Source organism: Brassica napus, chromosome C3 (genome assembly GCF_020379485.1).
Source record: "Brassica napus cultivar Da-Ae chromosome C3, Da-Ae, whole genome shotgun sequence".
NCBI lineage: Eukaryota > Viridiplantae > Streptophyta > Magnoliopsida > Brassicales > Brassicaceae > Brassica > Brassica napus.
The window spans coordinates 6,619,673-6,637,801 of NC_063446.1; the positions used below are offsets into that span (position 1 = coordinate 6,619,673).

The 18,129-nt window shown below is 30.7% G+C and overlaps 2 protein-coding genes, 1 long non-coding RNA gene and 1 pseudogene across 4 annotated transcripts; 3 read left to right on the forward strand and 1 right to left on the reverse strand.

The window, feature by feature from the left end:
- The first annotated feature begins 2,921 nt into the window (after positions 1-2,921).
- LOC106386029 lies at positions 2,922-4,274 on the forward strand. The gene is made up of 3 exons (XM_013825919.3): positions 2,922-3,377; positions 3,454-3,678; positions 3,970-4,274. Exons 1-2 carry the CDS (start codon positions 3,077-3,079, stop codon positions 3,630-3,632), a joined length of 480 nt encoding a protein of 159 aa, XP_013681373.1. The 5' UTR covers positions 2,922-3,076; the 3' UTR covers positions 3,633-3,678; positions 3,970-4,274.
- A 2,777-nt stretch (positions 4,275-7,051) lies between these two features.
- Positions 7,052-8,205, reverse strand: LOC106385201. Of its 2 annotated transcripts, XR_001277122.3 has the most exons (4): positions 8,044-8,205; positions 7,702-7,845; positions 7,565-7,622; positions 7,052-7,504 (listed from the first exon to the last, which is right to left on the reverse strand). It is a non-coding gene; the product is annotated as an uncharacterized LOC106385201 (long non-coding RNA). The 2 variants fall into 2 exon arrangements; XR_002656327.2 differs by having other exon boundaries at positions 7,052-7,622.
- Positions 8,206-10,693: 2,488 nt separating this feature from the next.
- Positions 10,694-11,242, forward strand: BNAC03G12790D. The gene has a single exon (XM_013825146.3). The coding sequence runs from the start codon at positions 10,809-10,811 to the stop codon at positions 11,028-11,030; it is 222 nt and encodes a 73-aa protein (XP_013680600.1). The 5' UTR covers positions 10,694-10,808; the 3' UTR covers positions 11,031-11,242.
- Positions 11,243-16,206: 4,964 nt separating this feature from the next.
- Positions 16,207-17,990, forward strand: LOC106385207 (annotated as a pseudogene).
- The last annotated feature ends 139 nt before the right edge of the window (positions 17,991-18,129 follow it).

The window sequence follows — 18,129 nt, forward strand, 5'->3', positions numbered from 1 at the left end:
ATTTCGTAGATCTAGAAAGTTGACCTGAATATTTATCGTGTTCTCTATCACCTGAGTTTCTTAAACTCTATTTGTTGTCTCGTGAACAAATATGTTGTGCATATTTAACATTAATACAAAAAATAAATAAAAAATATGCTGTGCATTTTTGTTTATTATGCTATGAATCTTGAATAGTACATAAAGAAGTAGAAAAGTTATAAATATGTTCTAAGTTCATGAAAAAAGAGAAAAGAAACTTTTTGAGCATGGGGATTAAAGACGTTTTTAGTTTACTAACCTGGACTTTAACATTCATCTTCCAACTTTGCAGTACGTCTATCAATCCACAACATCATTTGGCCAAAACTATTTCGATATGGATTTAGAATTGTAGATTTGGCGATGTACATACATCATTAGAAGTTTTAAAATTTTCTGGTAGAAGTTGAAATTTAAGAGAATCAGCAAAGCCGTTCCAGAGATTTTTAAAATTTACAATTTATAATTGCAAGATGAAATGAATTTAGATTTAGGACATCGTGAGTTAATTTAATCTACAGAAAAATACACAGTTTCAAGATAGTGGGATCATGGGTGTAGTGTGAGATATATTATCATTTTCTTTTACCTAGAAAATAAATAAATAGAAATCGGTTACTAAACAAAACTGTTTTTAATCATTTAAGTTTTTCATTTTTTTTTTGCTTTTTAAAAAAAAATTTAAATATATAACATGTTTCAGAATTTTATTGGTCATGTGATTTGTGCTTTAGTATATAAAGGATACATTACTATGAACTGAAAACCAATCAAACAAATCTGTTAACTATGAGCAATAAATCAATCAATTTAATATTGTCAAAAAATCACAAATAAAATCAACCAATTCTTAGCCATATTTGTGATTTTTGGTATTAAATAATATAAATTAAATTTTAAATATTTTAAAAAAAAATTAAATTTATAATTTATAAGATACTATAAGGAATCTAGTATTTAATAATAAAGTATCCTAGCGAGTAGCGAGAAGTCATCTAGTGTGTATTATTCTGAAAATTTTGAACGCCATACATTCAACAATACAAGACCAAGATTCCTAAAACAAATGTTTTATTCTTTTAACGATGAGAAACTATTCAGGTTGCATGAAATGTAGGGGATCATTCCGTAAATCTAGAGATAAAACACATGTGCGTGTGTATATATACAACTAGTATTATAGCACGGGTTACTTTCATTATTTTCCAAATTATCTGATCATAACTTATAATGATTCAAAGCATAAAAATAAAATTTTATTTTAGTCATATTTTCTAAACCTAGATAACACATGTAAAACTTAGATAACACATGTAAAACTTGATTAAATATCTTCACTGAATATTTACTTGCAACCATTTTCATATTAAAATATGTTTCTCCTAGAAATTTCATTGATAGATTAGTAAAATTAGTGATGTTAAAAAGATAGTAAAATCAACAAACTATAAATAAGATATACATATGTTTCCCATACAGAGTCATATTTTCTAAACCTAGATAACACATGTTTAAACCGCACTCTGTTTTTCTAGTTTTCTTCTAACTTTTTTAAAAATGTCTACAAAGCTTCATCTTTCTAAACATATTTTAGATAATTACAATTTTAAATGTAATCAGTTTACCTCTTTCACGGGAATAACCACGCTGAGAATCAAATAACTTCATGCTTCTAATAGTAATATCCTTTGAAACAAATCTCTGGTTTTCACTTTTTAAAAAAAAAATAGAATACAAAATAGAAGTAAACTATGATATCAACTTGAATCATGTAGAAAGAATCATAGAAAACTGTTTTTAAATGATCGATTTGAATAAAGATATTTGCTGCACTCAAAACCTACATAAAAAGATAAAGAAAGTGAAACTACCAAGAAGAATCAAAAAAGAAGAATCGAAAGATAAAAATAGTTAACTGAACTCTATATATGAGAGATGGGCAGTTGGTATCAGGAGTTACTAATTCATGGAACGTGTGATGATATCAGTTCGAAGAAAAACAGTGATTTAATAATTTTGTAATTACATAAATATTTGAAATCAAAGAATTTGGTCTAATTTTTTTTGTAAAAACAATTACACATGTCAAAATTTTATTGTTTGAGTGACTTGTGCTTTAGTATACGAGGGATGCGTACAAATCAAGAGGAGAGGAGAGGAGTTGAAGAGTCAATGGGCATTTTCAAATGGCTTGGACTTGGACCCAACGACGACAATCCAACATGCGTCGTATAATGTTGATACTAGTCTAGATGCTTACGACCTTCGTTCTGATAACATGAAAAAAAAAGGAAGAAATTATCCATTTCACATGAAAATCTTTTTGTTTTGTTCAAATTTATTCGGTTTAAGATTTTAAAATAAATTAAGGTATATTATGTTCGATTGCACCAAATTCGGATTGTTAGTCATTATTTTATCTATTTCATTTTAAGTGTAGTTTTCGCTTTATACATATATATTAAAAAAATATTTAATTTTGTATATCTAAAAAAAATCATATACCTATACACATAATTTTATTTCAATCTATATAGAGTTATATAATATAGAAAGTTAATCAATTTTGCATTGAAATTATAAAACGACATTTGTTTATAACTTAAATTTTACTCTAAAATGACAAAACAGAGGAAATATAAAAGTTTCATTATCATATTTATTCCAGTAGAAACAAAACTAAACTCGTTTTCAGTTTGACAATTTTCGGTTCAGTTTGTTTTTTATGTACACTACAAGATTCTCATGCATTTCTCTGTGATCGGCTTAGTTTTGTAAATAAATTTGACTTTTATCATGGGCTTTAGCATTTGAAATTATGAGGGGCTTAAAGTATGGACTAGGCCCAGAAAGGTCAAAGCTCTCTGTTTATCCAAAAGTTTCCGTATAGCTTACGTCGAACAAAACATGTGTCAGTTCCTTTTAGCCTCTATCTGTCAAAGGACCGTGATATCATGGTGGCGCGTGTGATTCTCAATCTTCTTCTTCTCTCCGTCGACGTCGGTGCTATATTTACGTCCATCGTTTTGCCAAAGAAACAAGAGGTTGACTTTACATGGAAGGAGGAAGGAGAACTCCGTTGAGCGTGCGAAAGAAACCAAAGAGGACAAACAGAAGACTTGTCAGGAATGTCGTCGCCTACCTCAAATCAGATGCATACTTGTTCGCTCCTCTGTTTTCCAAATTTTCACCGCTCCCGCCGCAGATACAGATGCCTCCGCCGTCATTGAAGGCGGAGGTGGCGGTAAAGAAGAACAAGAAAAGACTGTCGGAGAAAGTGAAGGAATATCTAAACTCTGACTGTCATATGTACAGACCGATGATCTCGCTTCCGAAGCCTGGCTCTGCTCTTAAAGGTGAGAGCTTTTTTTAACCCTAAGCATGCATCGAACTAGTTTGAATGCATTGGCGCTAAGATAGTTTCTGAAGTAGGGACATTACAAATCACGAACTTGGTTACGATGGAAGTATCAGCGAGGAGTGCAACCGTGAGGGAAGATAATAACAACTATAGGAATATCATGTCAGACATTGCAGAACACGCAATGCACAACGGAAGGATTAGCGTTCCAAAGCCAGCACTGGTTATCTTAGAAGGACAGCGAATTTGACTAATCCGTGAAACAGATCTTTCACTTGCCTTTTCCTCTTTTCAAGGTATGTTGATTCTTTTGCCTCAATCATGCATGTTGTAATAAGAGAAGTTGTTAATGGGTTTTTAAACATAGGACTACTCAATAACATTCATAGTTTAATTATCCACCAATGAGACATGTTAAGTAGAAAAACTTCATTGAATATACTGAAAATCATACGTTCTGAATGCATCAAGCCTTTTTAAGAGTTGTTAAACTTTAAATTCGATGAGGCTGCTTGTAAAATTCGTGGGCTTGTTTTGTTATTACTAAAACAGGCTAAAGGGTTTTGTTTCTCTTTGTTATATGACAGAGGAAATGGTGAAGCCAGATCCACCAAGGAGAGTTCCAATTGAGTAAAGTTAATGTAGGCATAATAGTCAAGCTTATCATTGTAAAATTCCGTTTTAATTATTTGTATAACAATAATTACAATAGTTTTGAGACGGAAGAAATAATTGGTTTTATTGTGTGACTGGAAAGCGTGTCTTGTTGATAAGCTTGTAGGATATGATGTATGAATTAGGATGACAAAGATGTGTCTGTCTGAACATATTGCCATGTTACCTGTCTAGTCTTTGATAAGTAGTTGTATGTCGAGAAAACTGTTACAATTCTGGAATAGCTTGTGATACCTTTTTGCTAATTCACCACTGGAAGTTTAATTAAAAACAAATCACTTCAATTTTTTGTAATTAAAATTGGAAGTTTGATCAACTATGATCTAGCAAGCAAATACTAAGTGGAACTTGTTTATTTCTTACAGATATTTTGGTGTAGAAAGAGTGATTACAAATTATATTTTTTAAAAATTTAAGGAGTTCTAAAATAGTAGGATCCATAATTGATTTGTGAAAGTGGTGAAAAGGACTGAAGCTGGAGAGGAGAAGGGGAAGGAGTTACAAACTTCAAAGTAATAATCGTGTGCACGTGAGGTTCATTCAGTTTCTGTGTCCCACATCGCAGACCCTTCCCCATATGACATCTCAACACGCGCATGCAAGAAAGCTTTTCAGACTATATGTATACACGTTGGCATGGTGTATGTAATTATGTATACGTTGTTCATTATTGCAATCATCTGTCAAAGTACATCATCTGTCAATGTTACAAAGTCCCTAGTCTAGTTTCAAAATAATGCAAAACTAGTAGACAGAGTAATCAGAAATTGAAGAGATAGGACGATTACTATGAGATGTATGGAATACTATTAATCTGTAAATGGGATATGTCTGTGATATGACACAGTCGTATTGGAGCATGCACATGAGCCCGAGAAAAACGGAAACTATTGTAAGAGATAGAAACACATGTACGTGCACACTCACAAAATCGTAATCTCATCCATTACCCTTTATATATTAAAATTAAAAGAGAAACATCTTAATAAATGTTTTCATACTGTAATAGACATGTAGCAACATCACAATGATTTGATAATAAATATGTTAACGCGTTCACACTATATATTTCGTATTTTTTAATATAAAACTCACATACATAGTTTCAATAGAACTTTAGATTTTTCGGTTCGAATCAAAACATATAACGAATCAAAAGCTAAACTATATATATATATATATATTATTCTTATTGTTTACGGATAAAGTTAGGCAAAATATTTATAAATTTTGATTTGATTCGTTATTCGTTTTGATTTGAACCAAAAAATATGGATATCCGTAACGCTACGAAGCAAATCAAATACTAAAATACAATTAAAAAAAAAACAAATCATAAATACCTATATTTTAGGAACGAATATCTAATTCGATCTGTTATATGCACATATACACATATATGTACCGAATTATATATATATATGTTATATATATTATAGTTTATATAAGTTTTACAATATTTTTATGAATTAAATTTATTATATTAGGTATTAAAATTTTAAATTTTAAATAATATTTTATTTTTGTAATAAAATGTTACTATTAAAATTTTTTAATTATTTTTAAAATTTTATTTTATCTACGTATCAAATCGGATATTCTTTAAAATTCTAAATCATTTCGGATATCAGAGTCACCGACTATCCAGGTGGCTAAAGATTGAATCGACGTGAATACCTCCAAATACCCGGATATTCGATATGTGTCCACCTCTATTTATGGATACAATTTATTTTTCTTTATATGAAAATTTGTTTTTCTTTATATGAAAAAAATTCACTTATGTCAAGGCCTTTTAAATTTTATCTTTCATGTATTATTTTGAACAAAAATGTCATTTAATATTAATTAACAATATTTGTATATATTTGTCAACTATTTTTATATACTTTTACATACACATATATGTGCACATTGATGTGAGCACTTTGTGACTAAGTATTTATCACAACTGAAATATCTATTTTTTTCTAGAAGTTGAAATATTTTTTTCTTAATGTTTCTTTCACTACTAACCAAATTGTAGTGAAATGATTTTGTCTTAATAATTTTCTTTTCTTTTTCTTGAACTATTATCCGTTTACAAACTATGATATGAAACCATTAGTTCGACATGACGACTATCTAAAATTCATAACATGAAAATAAACAAATAATAGTATTTTTTTGGTTTTTACCGAAAAAACTAAAAAATCAAACATTCTAACCGAATAAACTAAAATAAATATTAATTTAAAATAATAGTTATATTTTAGGAGATTAAAAACAAAAAAATAACTTAAAACCGAACCGATATCCAGATCAAACAGATTTAATGTGTTTTTATTAAAAATAACGAAACTAATAATCATATTCTGTGCAAGACGCGGATTATTACGACTAGATAATTAATTTTGTAAGTATTATTATGAATGTGAGTGAGCAAGAGAAGAGAGGAAACAACTCAGCGAAGAAAAAGACGTAATGTGTCTTTTTATATGTAAAATAGACATGCATGCATGGGCTTCATTGCAGATACGGCCATTTATGAATATTGTCTTTATTAATAATGTTATTTTCTCAATACATCCATCGACTGATGTGGTGGTGATCTAATTCAACCAAATTAGTTCATATGTCTGAAAATACAGCGGTTTTGATAGTGGCATTTACTTAAGATCTAGCCTCCGAGATATGTTTAGGCTTTAGTCGACGCGAGAATAAACTCTACATGAGTAGACCCTGGTCGAGGAAATTTTTGAAAATTTACCACATATAAAACATCCAGACTCAAAGCCTTAGACCACCTCCATTGCTTAGAACCCTTAATAAATTCTTAAAATTAATTTAATTATTAATTGTGTACTTTATGAAGTTTAGAACTTTTAATATTGTAATTTGTTTTGAGAAGGTCCATTGGGAGAACCGTATGAGGTTCTTAATTTTTGTTTTTTCTTAGAAATTAAATTATTAAATTTAAATTTTACAAAAATTATAAATTATTGGATTTCATAAAATTCAAACAAATATAACATAAAAACATATTAAAAATAAAATACAAATTTATAATTAAAAATTTTAAACAAATATAAAAGAAATGTATAAATCTAGTTGGTACTTGGAAAACCATATACGGTTTTTTTGTAGCCAATCATGAACAGACTACTATAATAAAAAGGAAATAGTCAAGCTTAATATTCCAAAACTCAGAAATGCAACAGATCTCACTCATGGAGCTGCGATTCATGAGGATTACATTTCCAGACCTCTATGAGTTCCCTATTGATGTTCAGAATGTATCCAAAATAGAAGAAAAAGACTCGCCGGTGCATAAATAATGATGAGCTAAAGAAAAATGACTAATAAAAATATACCCAAATAAGTGTAACACATATATCCAGACATGCTCAAGATGAACATGTTTGCACATGTATCCGTGGAATCCAAAGTTTTTTTTAGCGCCGGACTCTGCAATGAAAACAAAAGAATCACAGATGACAATAAATATTGTTTCATGCAGAGGATTACCAGTGATTGTTGTGAAATTGCGGCGAGACATCTCTCCGAGTCCGAGATAGTAGGAGCACTACAAAAGGGAAGTTAACTATTAAGAAGAAGCATTATAAAAGAATCACAGACATTGCAGAAAACAGAGTGAGACTAACTCGCTGGTGAAGTTGACGAAGGAGCTGAAGCTACAGACCCAGAGAGGAAGAGGAGAATGATGATACCCAGAAGCAGAAAGTAATCCATTTTCTTCATTGAAGTCACATATTGTCTCTACCTTGAAACATCTTCGTGCTTTGATTCTAGGAACCGATGTTGCATACAAAAAAAAAAAGATGAATACAATTTGATTCAACTTGCAATCAATCGAACAATCAACTCGCAATCCCTAATTTCGCTTCTCAAACAAAAACCCTAATCATTACCCAACGAAACCAAATTTCAATTCCAACGAGATTCACAAACTTCAAATCATTACAAAAAACACAAAGAATTCGAACCTTCAAGGTGATTTCATGGATGGATTTGGAGAAGGAGAGACGACGAGATTTCTCACACAAAAAAACCCGACGAAGAGAGAGAGAGAGAGAGGACCAATAGAAACAAGAAGCCAATACGTGTGTGCCACGTAGGCAGTTCTTACCAATTCTATTTACCCTTAATTAAGCACTGGTTTTAACTAATTAATGCCTTTTTCATTTTTTTTTTCTACTTTTCTTTTAGAACTCCTTTTTGGATACACCGACGGAGGTGTTCTTAGAGCGTGATTAACCCGGAGTTCTTAGGATGTGTTTTTTAGCGGAAGTTAAGAAACTGTTTCTTAACTTTTAACTAAAAAAACTAAAAACCGATTCTTAAATAAGGACTTCAAGAACCGGTTTTTATCCATTTTAGTTAAAAGTTAAGAAACAGTTTCTTAATTTCCGATAAAAACCCCATTCTAAGAACCCCGGGTTAATCACGGTCTTAGTAACCAATTTGTTACGCTTTTTTCTTTTTTGAAAAAAGTTGTCACGCATTTGCGCACAATAGAATAGTATAACTTAGGGATTGTAACAGTTTATACATTTAGCATGGTCGGTGTGGTCATGGCTCTTACCACTAGTATCTATTTTTCAATGCTCTGTTGGTTCTTCTAATCTCTACCTTAGTTGTTTCTTAGGTATGAGATTTTAACTTATATGGAGATTGTTTCATGCAAGCTTTTCCCATCTATAAAGACAATCTTATCTTGTAAACAATTTATGTTTAAAAAAAAAAAATTGAAAGCCCTTTAGTAGAAAAAAAACAATTTATACATTTAACCCTAGATCGGAAATCTTTGTTCCAGAGATACCCGGTCCTATGTAATAAAGTATTACCAATAAACACTTACACTACAATGTCATAATATATACTCTTATATTTTAATATGAATTTGGACGTTTAAAACTGTTATTTCATGAGATTCAGCACACAAATTGATTTTGAACAAAGGCCCCGCATCCTTGATTGTAAGATGATAAGATCGATATTAAACTTACGTGTAGCTCTTTTAGTTCTTATAAATTGTGATTTTAAGCCATTTTCAGATCGCTCCCAACATACTACGAATCTTAATTGATGAATATTAGTGCAGCCACTTGTTGCGGAACTGTTCACAACCTAATGTACCTCTACACATGGTGTCCTTTCAAATTCTTATATTAATCATAGATATCACTAGGGTTCGTACATTGAAGAAAATACATCAAGTTTTTATTGGTTATTGAAAGAAATCCCATCTAGTCGGATTATTCGTCATCGTTATCCGCTAGTCGCTGTTGACTAGTGTTCTACAGGCTCTACTATACGTACGATACTATTTTGATGAGAAATCGATGCATACAACGTAGTTTGTTGTTGAAATAGTAATCATCAATAATATGAGGCTTTTTGTAAGTATTAGAATTATTTGTTGGTTTGGCCTGTGGAGGCAAAGCGTAGAACGTGGACCGACTCATAGTCTTCCGAATTGCTATCCACTCATGGATGGGTTTTGGTCAATACGGGTGTGTTCTCTGTCGTATGTGCATTACTAATTAATTACCCATTAATGTAACCGTGTATTATTGGATCAACAGAGCAACAACAATATCTATACAATAAGAATTCAAATGTTTGCAAAACACAACACCATGTAGCTTCTTTATCAAAAAGCACCATGTAGCTTCTATCACCATTGTCCATATTAAAAACTTTCGATGCTGTAGTTTATAATTTAAAATATGATGAGACATTTATTTTGCTTTTGTGTGTTTAAGAGAATCTTCTCAAGCTTAGTAATTTTGAAGATCTTGTGCAATTGTTTTTATTTAGCGGAAAAGGAAAATATTGTTAGAAAAAAATGATTTTAATTCACAATGGTGAGAAAAATAAATATCAGCTTAAAAGCCTCGGTAAATCTTATGAGTTCTATCCATTGGGGGTTCTACCCATTGGAATTCTAAAGATTCATATGCGTATAAATATATGTTGTATATATGTATGTACGTGTGAGGTCCATTATTTTGTAGAGAACCCATCTTTAAAGTTCTTAAAACAAAATAATAGATCCCACACCTACATACACATATACAATATATATTTATATATATATGAATCTTTAGAACTCCCATGTGTAACACATCATTGGAAGTGCTCTTAATAGTTAGAGCTTCTACATACCCTTTCGACAAGAAAGAGAAAAACATGAACTTCAATTTACAGGCTATTTGGATAATATTTATTGACAAAATAGTTTTAAACTTAAGTTATATCATCCGCGCTAGTATAAATCCATTACAACCGGGGCTTCTAGTTCTGGTGATAAAGGACTCACAGCTGTGAGTTCCGCCACCTTAGTTCAAAACCCGGTCACTAGAGAATTCACATGCGGAATTCCAGCGCCTGAGACCAAAGACCGTTCGCGGTGAGCCACATGGTGACGTCCTGGTAGCGTCCTTGCTCGCTTCGGTTTCTAGTTTAGACCACCACGGTGGGGCTATGATACTCGGTTATCAAAAAAAAATCCATTACAATTGTCATTCACACGTGGGCTGATCGTACATCAAGCGTGAGAGAGTCATTCATGTTTTTTTTTTTCGCAGAAAAGAGTTAATTCGTGTCTTCGTCCAACTTATCTATAAAATCACATCGTTTCTTGTTTAATCCACATATCATCTCTCTAACTATCACACCCACACTCTCTCTAGATTTTTTTACGATAGCGTAATACGTACGAAGAAAACCGTTCGTGTGCGAAAGGATGAGGTGTAGAGGGCTTCAAGTTCGGATAAGAAAGAGAGTAATGGTTAATGTGAACTCAAGGAAGCTCATGACCCGTCTCCGGCAGATGGTTGCTCCGGAAATGATTTATTCAGGTGAAGTTGACAGTAACACACTTTATCGTCTCACGGCTGATCACATTTTGCTACTCCAAGCAAGAGTCCAACTTCTTCGTCGTATTTCTTCTTTATGTGGTCTTTAGATCGAAGATCCATAACCATATATTCACGTGGCTGAAATAAACGAAGCAACGGTATAATCGTGGAACAAACGTCTAGTCTCTCTATATATTTTCTTAATTTAATGCTATTGGTTACTCGTAAATTATGATGCCTACTCTATAATTTGATGTAATTATGTGGATTTATATTTGTGTTGTATTTTATTGTGAATTGTGAGTAGTCCTTTTACATGCATGCAGCTTTGACCGCGTGTCTAGTACCCATACCATACGAACAATATCTCATAATCCCCCTAAACAAAATTTCATAATATTAGATATCCTGATTTGGTTAAAACGTCCTACGTTCCAAATTTAAAGATGAGCATCTCTTATTGGTAAATCTTTTGCTACAAAGTATCCACAACTAGAGTACCTGAACTGATCAAGGCCATGTCGATGTCAGTCACGACACAGGTTTTGCGAGAGTACAATTTCATATGTATCTAACAAGAAGTAATTAATTATTAGGTGGATATAATTGAATTGACTAGATGGCAGGGCGTCTCAAACTTTATAGAAACCCTGTTCAAAAAAAAAAAAGGCCCTTTATAATAACTTGAAATAATTTATGTTTTTCTGACAAAATATTATTATAATATATAATAAATACACTAATCTAATTTGACCGGAAGAAACATTTTTTTGGTTTTATAATTAAAAACTTATGAAAACACTTCTTTGAAACTATGTATTTTTCAGTTTTCTTTTTCTTTTCATTTTTTTTTTTGTATCTACAATCGGGAGTTATAATCTATAAAAAAAACTAATAAATCAGTAGAACCTGGATAGTGGTTAGATAAAAAACCGTAGACTCTTGATTTGATTAAACAAGTAGTTGAAGATTATTCATTTTTCTTATCGACAGAAGTTCAGACTAGTCTTTCTTCTTTGTGTTTACTATTTTTTTGTAAAAGTTGCTGAAAAATTATAAATTTATTTCCTTATTTATAATCACTAATTAAGAACAGTTTCCTAAATATAATGAAATTATTAACTTTCTAAATTTACATTGAATATTGAAACAAACACCAACGACGATTTTTTACTTTCCAAAATACATAATTGATATAAATGTTAATTATTTCATTTCTTATTACATTTTTGTTGGTTATGTAAACAAAATCAAATTTGTAATTTATATTTACTGGTTAATAAATACTAAAATTAAATTTAAATATAGTTATCTGATTTTTTTTATAAATATATGATTTTAAATTTATAATAAAAAATTATGGACCCTCTAAAATTTTGGACCATGTTCGACTGCTCCATTTACGAATTAGACAAATATAGGTTCAAAAAAGAAAAAAAAAATCAGACAAATTATATGGCATTTACCAACTCGATCTATAACAATATCAGCTATCAAATAAATTAGACTGCGACACTCCACGGTCTTAATTTAAGATATGAGACTTTTTTTTTTTAAGGATATGAGATTTTTGTTTGTTTAGGAAACGCATATATGAGAGATTCCAGTGACTCTGTAGTGCACGAGTGTCGTATCCTAAACCTGGTTCGAAATCTTCCTTGTAAAATACTCTATATTAGTATGATATATTAAAAGCAAAGACAATGTTTTAAAAAAAACTGAAAATATTATTATAACATAAAGATGGAATAATTCACCAAAATGTTGTTTTTGTTGTATCATGTATGTGCTCAAAGTCAAAGACCCATTTAATGATTAACTTTCTCTCAACGTGCCCATGCACTTCATAACGTCACCTCCAGTCTCCGGCGCTAGTATTTGAGATCATATCTCATGAATTAAAAAACAGAAAAACAAAAACAAATAGAGGAAGATTCAAGGATTTTCATTAAAGATCTTTTTTAAACTCTATTAGACACTCATTTGACATATGATTACTCATGAATTGGCAAAAAAATTAAATAAAACTAAATTTATTTTAATTATTTTTTAATTTAATTATATAATTAATTATAATAAATATAAGATGAGATCCCTTTCCATTAAACATCAATTTTTTTTTTCCTTTAACCTTCATTTGTGTAACTGTGAAAGATCTAATGAAATAGAATGCATAAAATGTTATAAACAATTCATTATAAAAATGTATACCTCTAAACAGCTGCTAGGATTGGTGTAACAAAACAATAATAGGAAAATTTACAGAGTACTTGAATAGTAAAAAATGGGAAGGGATAGCTAGAGTAAGAAAATTTCTCACTTCTGTAGACAAAACCATAAACTAGTGAAATTTATCACTCTTTTTTTTTTTGTTTTTTTGGGCGAGGAGGAAATATGTTCCTTCGATCTTTCTTGGTTAATAAATTTAAAAATTTTACACATTTTGTAAGATTTATTTAATCCATGTATGATGCGAGACAGTGATAACTGAATAAAAGATATTTTTGAATTTAAATTATGAATTTTTAGAACATGATTATCGAGAGGTTATAACTTAGAGGTTGATTGTTTACAGATTTTGAAGTAGTTTTTGGCTTTTGTTTTTGGAAAAACCAATTTTTAGACAATCAAGTTTTTAAGAAAATAGATTCCCTACATTTTAGGGAAACTAGTTTTTCAAATAACTGTCATTTTCTAAAGAAAAACCAAAATCTCAATTTTCTTGGTTTCTACATCTCACGATGCTTTTTCTTGTTTTTCTTTTTTATTTTAATTTAAAAGTTTTGTTACATTTGTGCATTAATATAGGAATAAATAAATAAAATGCTAACTACTATAAGTATGAGCAAATAAGTTTTAGTACTAAGAATTTGTTTAACATATATAATACAAAATAATATATATTAAGAACATTATTTTAAATTTGCCACTAAAATTAATTTAATTATTTAAATTTACTTTTATGTAAAGTTTGCATGTTTTGTTAATAATCTATTGGTGTTATTTTATTGAAAATTGTGATATATTCTTATAGTAATTTTAAGTTTGTTTAAAAAATAAATTAAATTATAAGTTAACGTTTTAAAAAAATAACAGAAAATAATTAACTAAAATATACTAAAATTAATTAAAACCTGCAAAAAATATCATTTGTATTTTTCTAAAAACTAAAATTACAGTAAAATCAAAAATCTAAAGCTAAAAACCAAAATTGCCATTCGAGTTTTTTTCAAAATCTAAAAACTACTGCAAAATCAAAAACCAAAAACTAAAAACCAAAATCTAAAAACTAAAAACCAAAAGCCAAAAACCAAAAACTAAAATCTAAAAACCATCCAAACAATCATCACCTTAATATCTGATAGATAAAAAATAATAAAAAAAAGAAAAACAGAAAAGAGAAAAAAGGAGACCATCTTGTAGGCCATATTATCAGATACCCATATCTAGTTTATTGTCCACATATCATTTTAATACTGGCTGTTATTTTAAAAAAAAAAACATTTAGGTAATTTAGTTTGTTTAAATTGACAAAAAAAATTAGTTTATTTAAAAAATTAATATTTTGATGTTTTAAGAAACCCATGTAGTTTCGTACCAGCGGTGTTGTTCTAATCATGATACTTAATTTTGATTGTCAATAAATGACAAATTAGACGAGAATTCAATAAATTAATGATTTAGAAATTATGTAACACGCGGCGAGGCAGCTAAAACAACTCGACGTAAACACGTGCATGGGCCCGTAATGCTCTTTCAAAGCCTACTTCCTTCTCAATTATCATCACCTATTCTCGTCATTAGCAAAAGGCCGCGGCCAACGACACCAAACCGAAGTCTAGTTGACCACGATGTTTTGGAATGCTAGCTTTTCGACGTTGTTTTGGAATGGCTGCGTGCTAATCCCTCAAATAAGAGGATCCGATTGATTTGTAAGTTCCTTTTTCAGGCTGTAGTCTATGTCATCTGGAGGGAGAGGAACACGAGACTCCATAACTCTACCTCAAGATCTATTTCTACTCTATTAAAAGAAGTTCATCTACTGATCAGAGCAAAGCTGTTTGGTTTGGATCGGAATGCATCTCCCCCACAGCTGCGGAGTGCATCAGTATCACCACCAACTACCTACCTCCAACTCTGGTTTGGACATTTTCAGGTGTAAAATGAAGTTTTTTGCATGTACCTATGACCTATGATCGTTTCTTCCACAGCCCGCTTTCGTTAGGAGTTATTATTTATTTAGAATTATGTTGCTTTTGGAGGTTCTAGCCTTCCTTTTTTCTCATCTTTTGGATTGTAAGAGTTTGAAACGATGTCTCATTTGGAGAGAAGGAAAAGATGAATAAAGGTAAAAAAAAAAGAAAAAGAAGTCTAGTTGACCACCTGCAATCAAATTTTCTCTTAAAAACTAGCGCCGACACACAGCTATTCTATCCACACGAGCCTTTTTCTAACCTGTCTATCAAAGCAATGTAATCAACAAGCCTACCTCTCCATTGCCATAACCGTGACCAGAACGGGAATCCAGGAGGTCGAATCTGACGTATAATCCCGAGGCTAAATTCCTAGACGATGAAGGCACAAATTCCTATTCAAAATATTTAATATATAAGTTTTCAACTAAACATATATAATATATATATAAATAGTTGATTTTATGATGTATATTATGCTAAACATGACTTTGCGAAAAGTTAGTCCTAATAATGTTTCATTTATATTAGGTTTTGCTTAGTTTAAATAAGAAATTTAGTCAAACAATTACTTTTTTTAATTATACAGGGGTATCCTTTCATTCAGATAGAATTCTGTTTGATTAAATTTTCGTTCTTTGATGGACCCATCAGATTTTGGACCTATATTTTCCCTTTATCCTCTCAATGGATACATTAAAAATTAAAAACTTCAACTTGAATTGAAACCAAATCTTCGTAATGCTAGACCATAAAACAAAACAAAGGCATAAGTGGTCGGGTAAAAACATAATATTAGACTTAAAAAAAACAGAATATTAGATATTATTCACACACCACCAGCTTAGTAAACTCAGTTAAATATAAATAGATGATCCATGTAATGAAAGTCAACTCAGTTAAATATAAATAATCGTCCATCCATGTGGAACTAACGACCCGTATTTAAGTTGAATTACCTTTTTCCGGAGAGTAGATCCATTGCATGAAAGTCTTGAGAGTTCACCACATTTTTCGGTGTCATGCTGTTTCTTCTATGTATCATCCGTGAATCATGGGATTCAACTCCTGGTAAAATTCTATTTAACGTTATAATGATGGTGGACATATCAAATCATACAAGTTTGAAAATCCATATATGATATAATCAATGCTGGACTAATTAATTGTCTTTTTATGGGTATGTGAATAGAGTATACACACAAGAGACGATTTTTAGTTTTTCTTAGTTAAAGTTAAGAATCGGTTATTATATTACGATAAAAACCTCATCTTAAAAATCCCAAATAAACGTGGCCTACCCACTCTTACGTTCTCTTCTTTCTTTTGGTCCAATAAATGCCTGCAAACTCTCATCTCCTCTACAAATACTCTACTTCATCAATCTAATCTATCTCCTTCTCTCTCAATCCTTCCTAGCTAGGGTTCGAGCTACTTGGATATTTAGAAACAGAAACAAACATAAGGTAAGCGTTGACTGATTACATTAACTTCACATTTGTTTTTCAATCATATTTCATTCTTAGCCTTCCCTTCATAATCAAAATATGTATCGAATATTTAAATGAAATATTAGGACGAAACTAGGTGTAACTATATATATCCTTTAAAATTATGTGGGTGAATATAGCACCGAGTATATGTATAATATGCTTTTGCGTTCACTATATATTTTTTGTTTTCTGATATATCTCTATGTTTTAGTTTATTATATATATAATCCATTTGTGTTTATTTTACTAGGATGAACACGTACAACATGGTTAAACAAGAATTTCTCAAGAAATGGATAACTACTCTACACATGTTAGATTCTTTTGTTGGATATCCCACGAACGTAAGGAAAGACATGATAAGACTATCGTTGGACACAGCAATTGCAGCTGCAAGAAGCGGCGCAACCATATGGAGGTTGACCAGAAACAGGACAACCAACAAACATGTGGTTCGTCGAATACTCAAGAAAGCTCGAAATAGGGTAAAGAATCGTTGTACAACTATTGGATGAAATGCTAACTTTACTGCGAATGTCAGAGTGAGAAAACGTATGGAGTTGCTCAAGAGGCTAGTGCCAGGAAGCGAGTTGATAGACAAAGACAACGATGATTATTTGATAAAATAGACACTTGATTATATTGTTTATCTCCGAGCGCGAGTTGACGTTATGCCAACCATCGCAGACGTCTATTTGAATTCAGACACCGGAGACTTACCGAGTGACCGTAGGAACAAATAAATGTGCATGCATTTCACACTCTTGTGAATATGAAGTACCTAATATGATTAAGATATAAGTTCATGTACATATTTATTATTATATGATAACACTATATTACATATAACAACTTTCGAAGTGAAATAATATCACTTGGTTGAGTATATGGTTTAATCTCAAAGATATTTTGGACGCCATTCTATAATCTTACTATATGTGGTATGCACTAATACATTACTTAAGTCATACATTTAGATTTTACCGAGCCGTGAAATTCTACATCTAACATTTCGTACATGTTTTACAAACTAATCTCTTACATATATGTATCATTTGCAATTAAATTTTGTAAAAGGCCTTTTAGATTGTGCACTAATAACAAAATAAACTTTTTTTATATATAAAAATGTATTTCAGAAATACGTAATAAATTCAGAGATTAAATTAGCTACGTCTGCATATCAATTTCAACAGCAATTAGCGAACTATCAATAAGTTACCACTCTAGAAAATCTAGGATTCAAACTTTGTGTTAAGACTTACTTGCAAACAAACAGACGGTCTTAGCTCTTAAGTAAACAATATCTGTAGGGCGTAGATCACCCAAAATATAATGGAGACATTCAAAAAATTTCTCAAGCAGAACATAGTTTTGAAAAAATTGTAACTCACTGCAATAATGTCCTAATATTATGATACTCACATTAGTTATTAGGCTAATAGTGAGCCCAAATAATGGGTCATATAAGAGCACTTCCGATGGAGGTTTTACTTATTGGAGTTCTAAACTTTTATATA

What these genes read in the sequence shown, in the direction of transcription:
- BNAC03G12790D (XM_013825146.3), top strand. Translation starts at nt 10,809, where the DNA reads ATGAGGTGTAGAGGGCTTCAAGTTCGGATAAGAAAGAGAGTAATGGTT.
- LOC106386029 (XM_013825919.3), top strand. Translation starts at nt 3,077, where the DNA reads ATGGAAGGAGGAAGGAGAACTCCGTTGAGCGTGCGAAAGAAACCAAAG. An exon ending in GCCTGGCTCTGCTCTTAAAG is followed by an intron (nt 3,378 to 3,453) that starts GTGAGAGCTTTT and finishes TTTCTGAAGTAG; the next exon opens with GGACATTACAAATCACGAAC.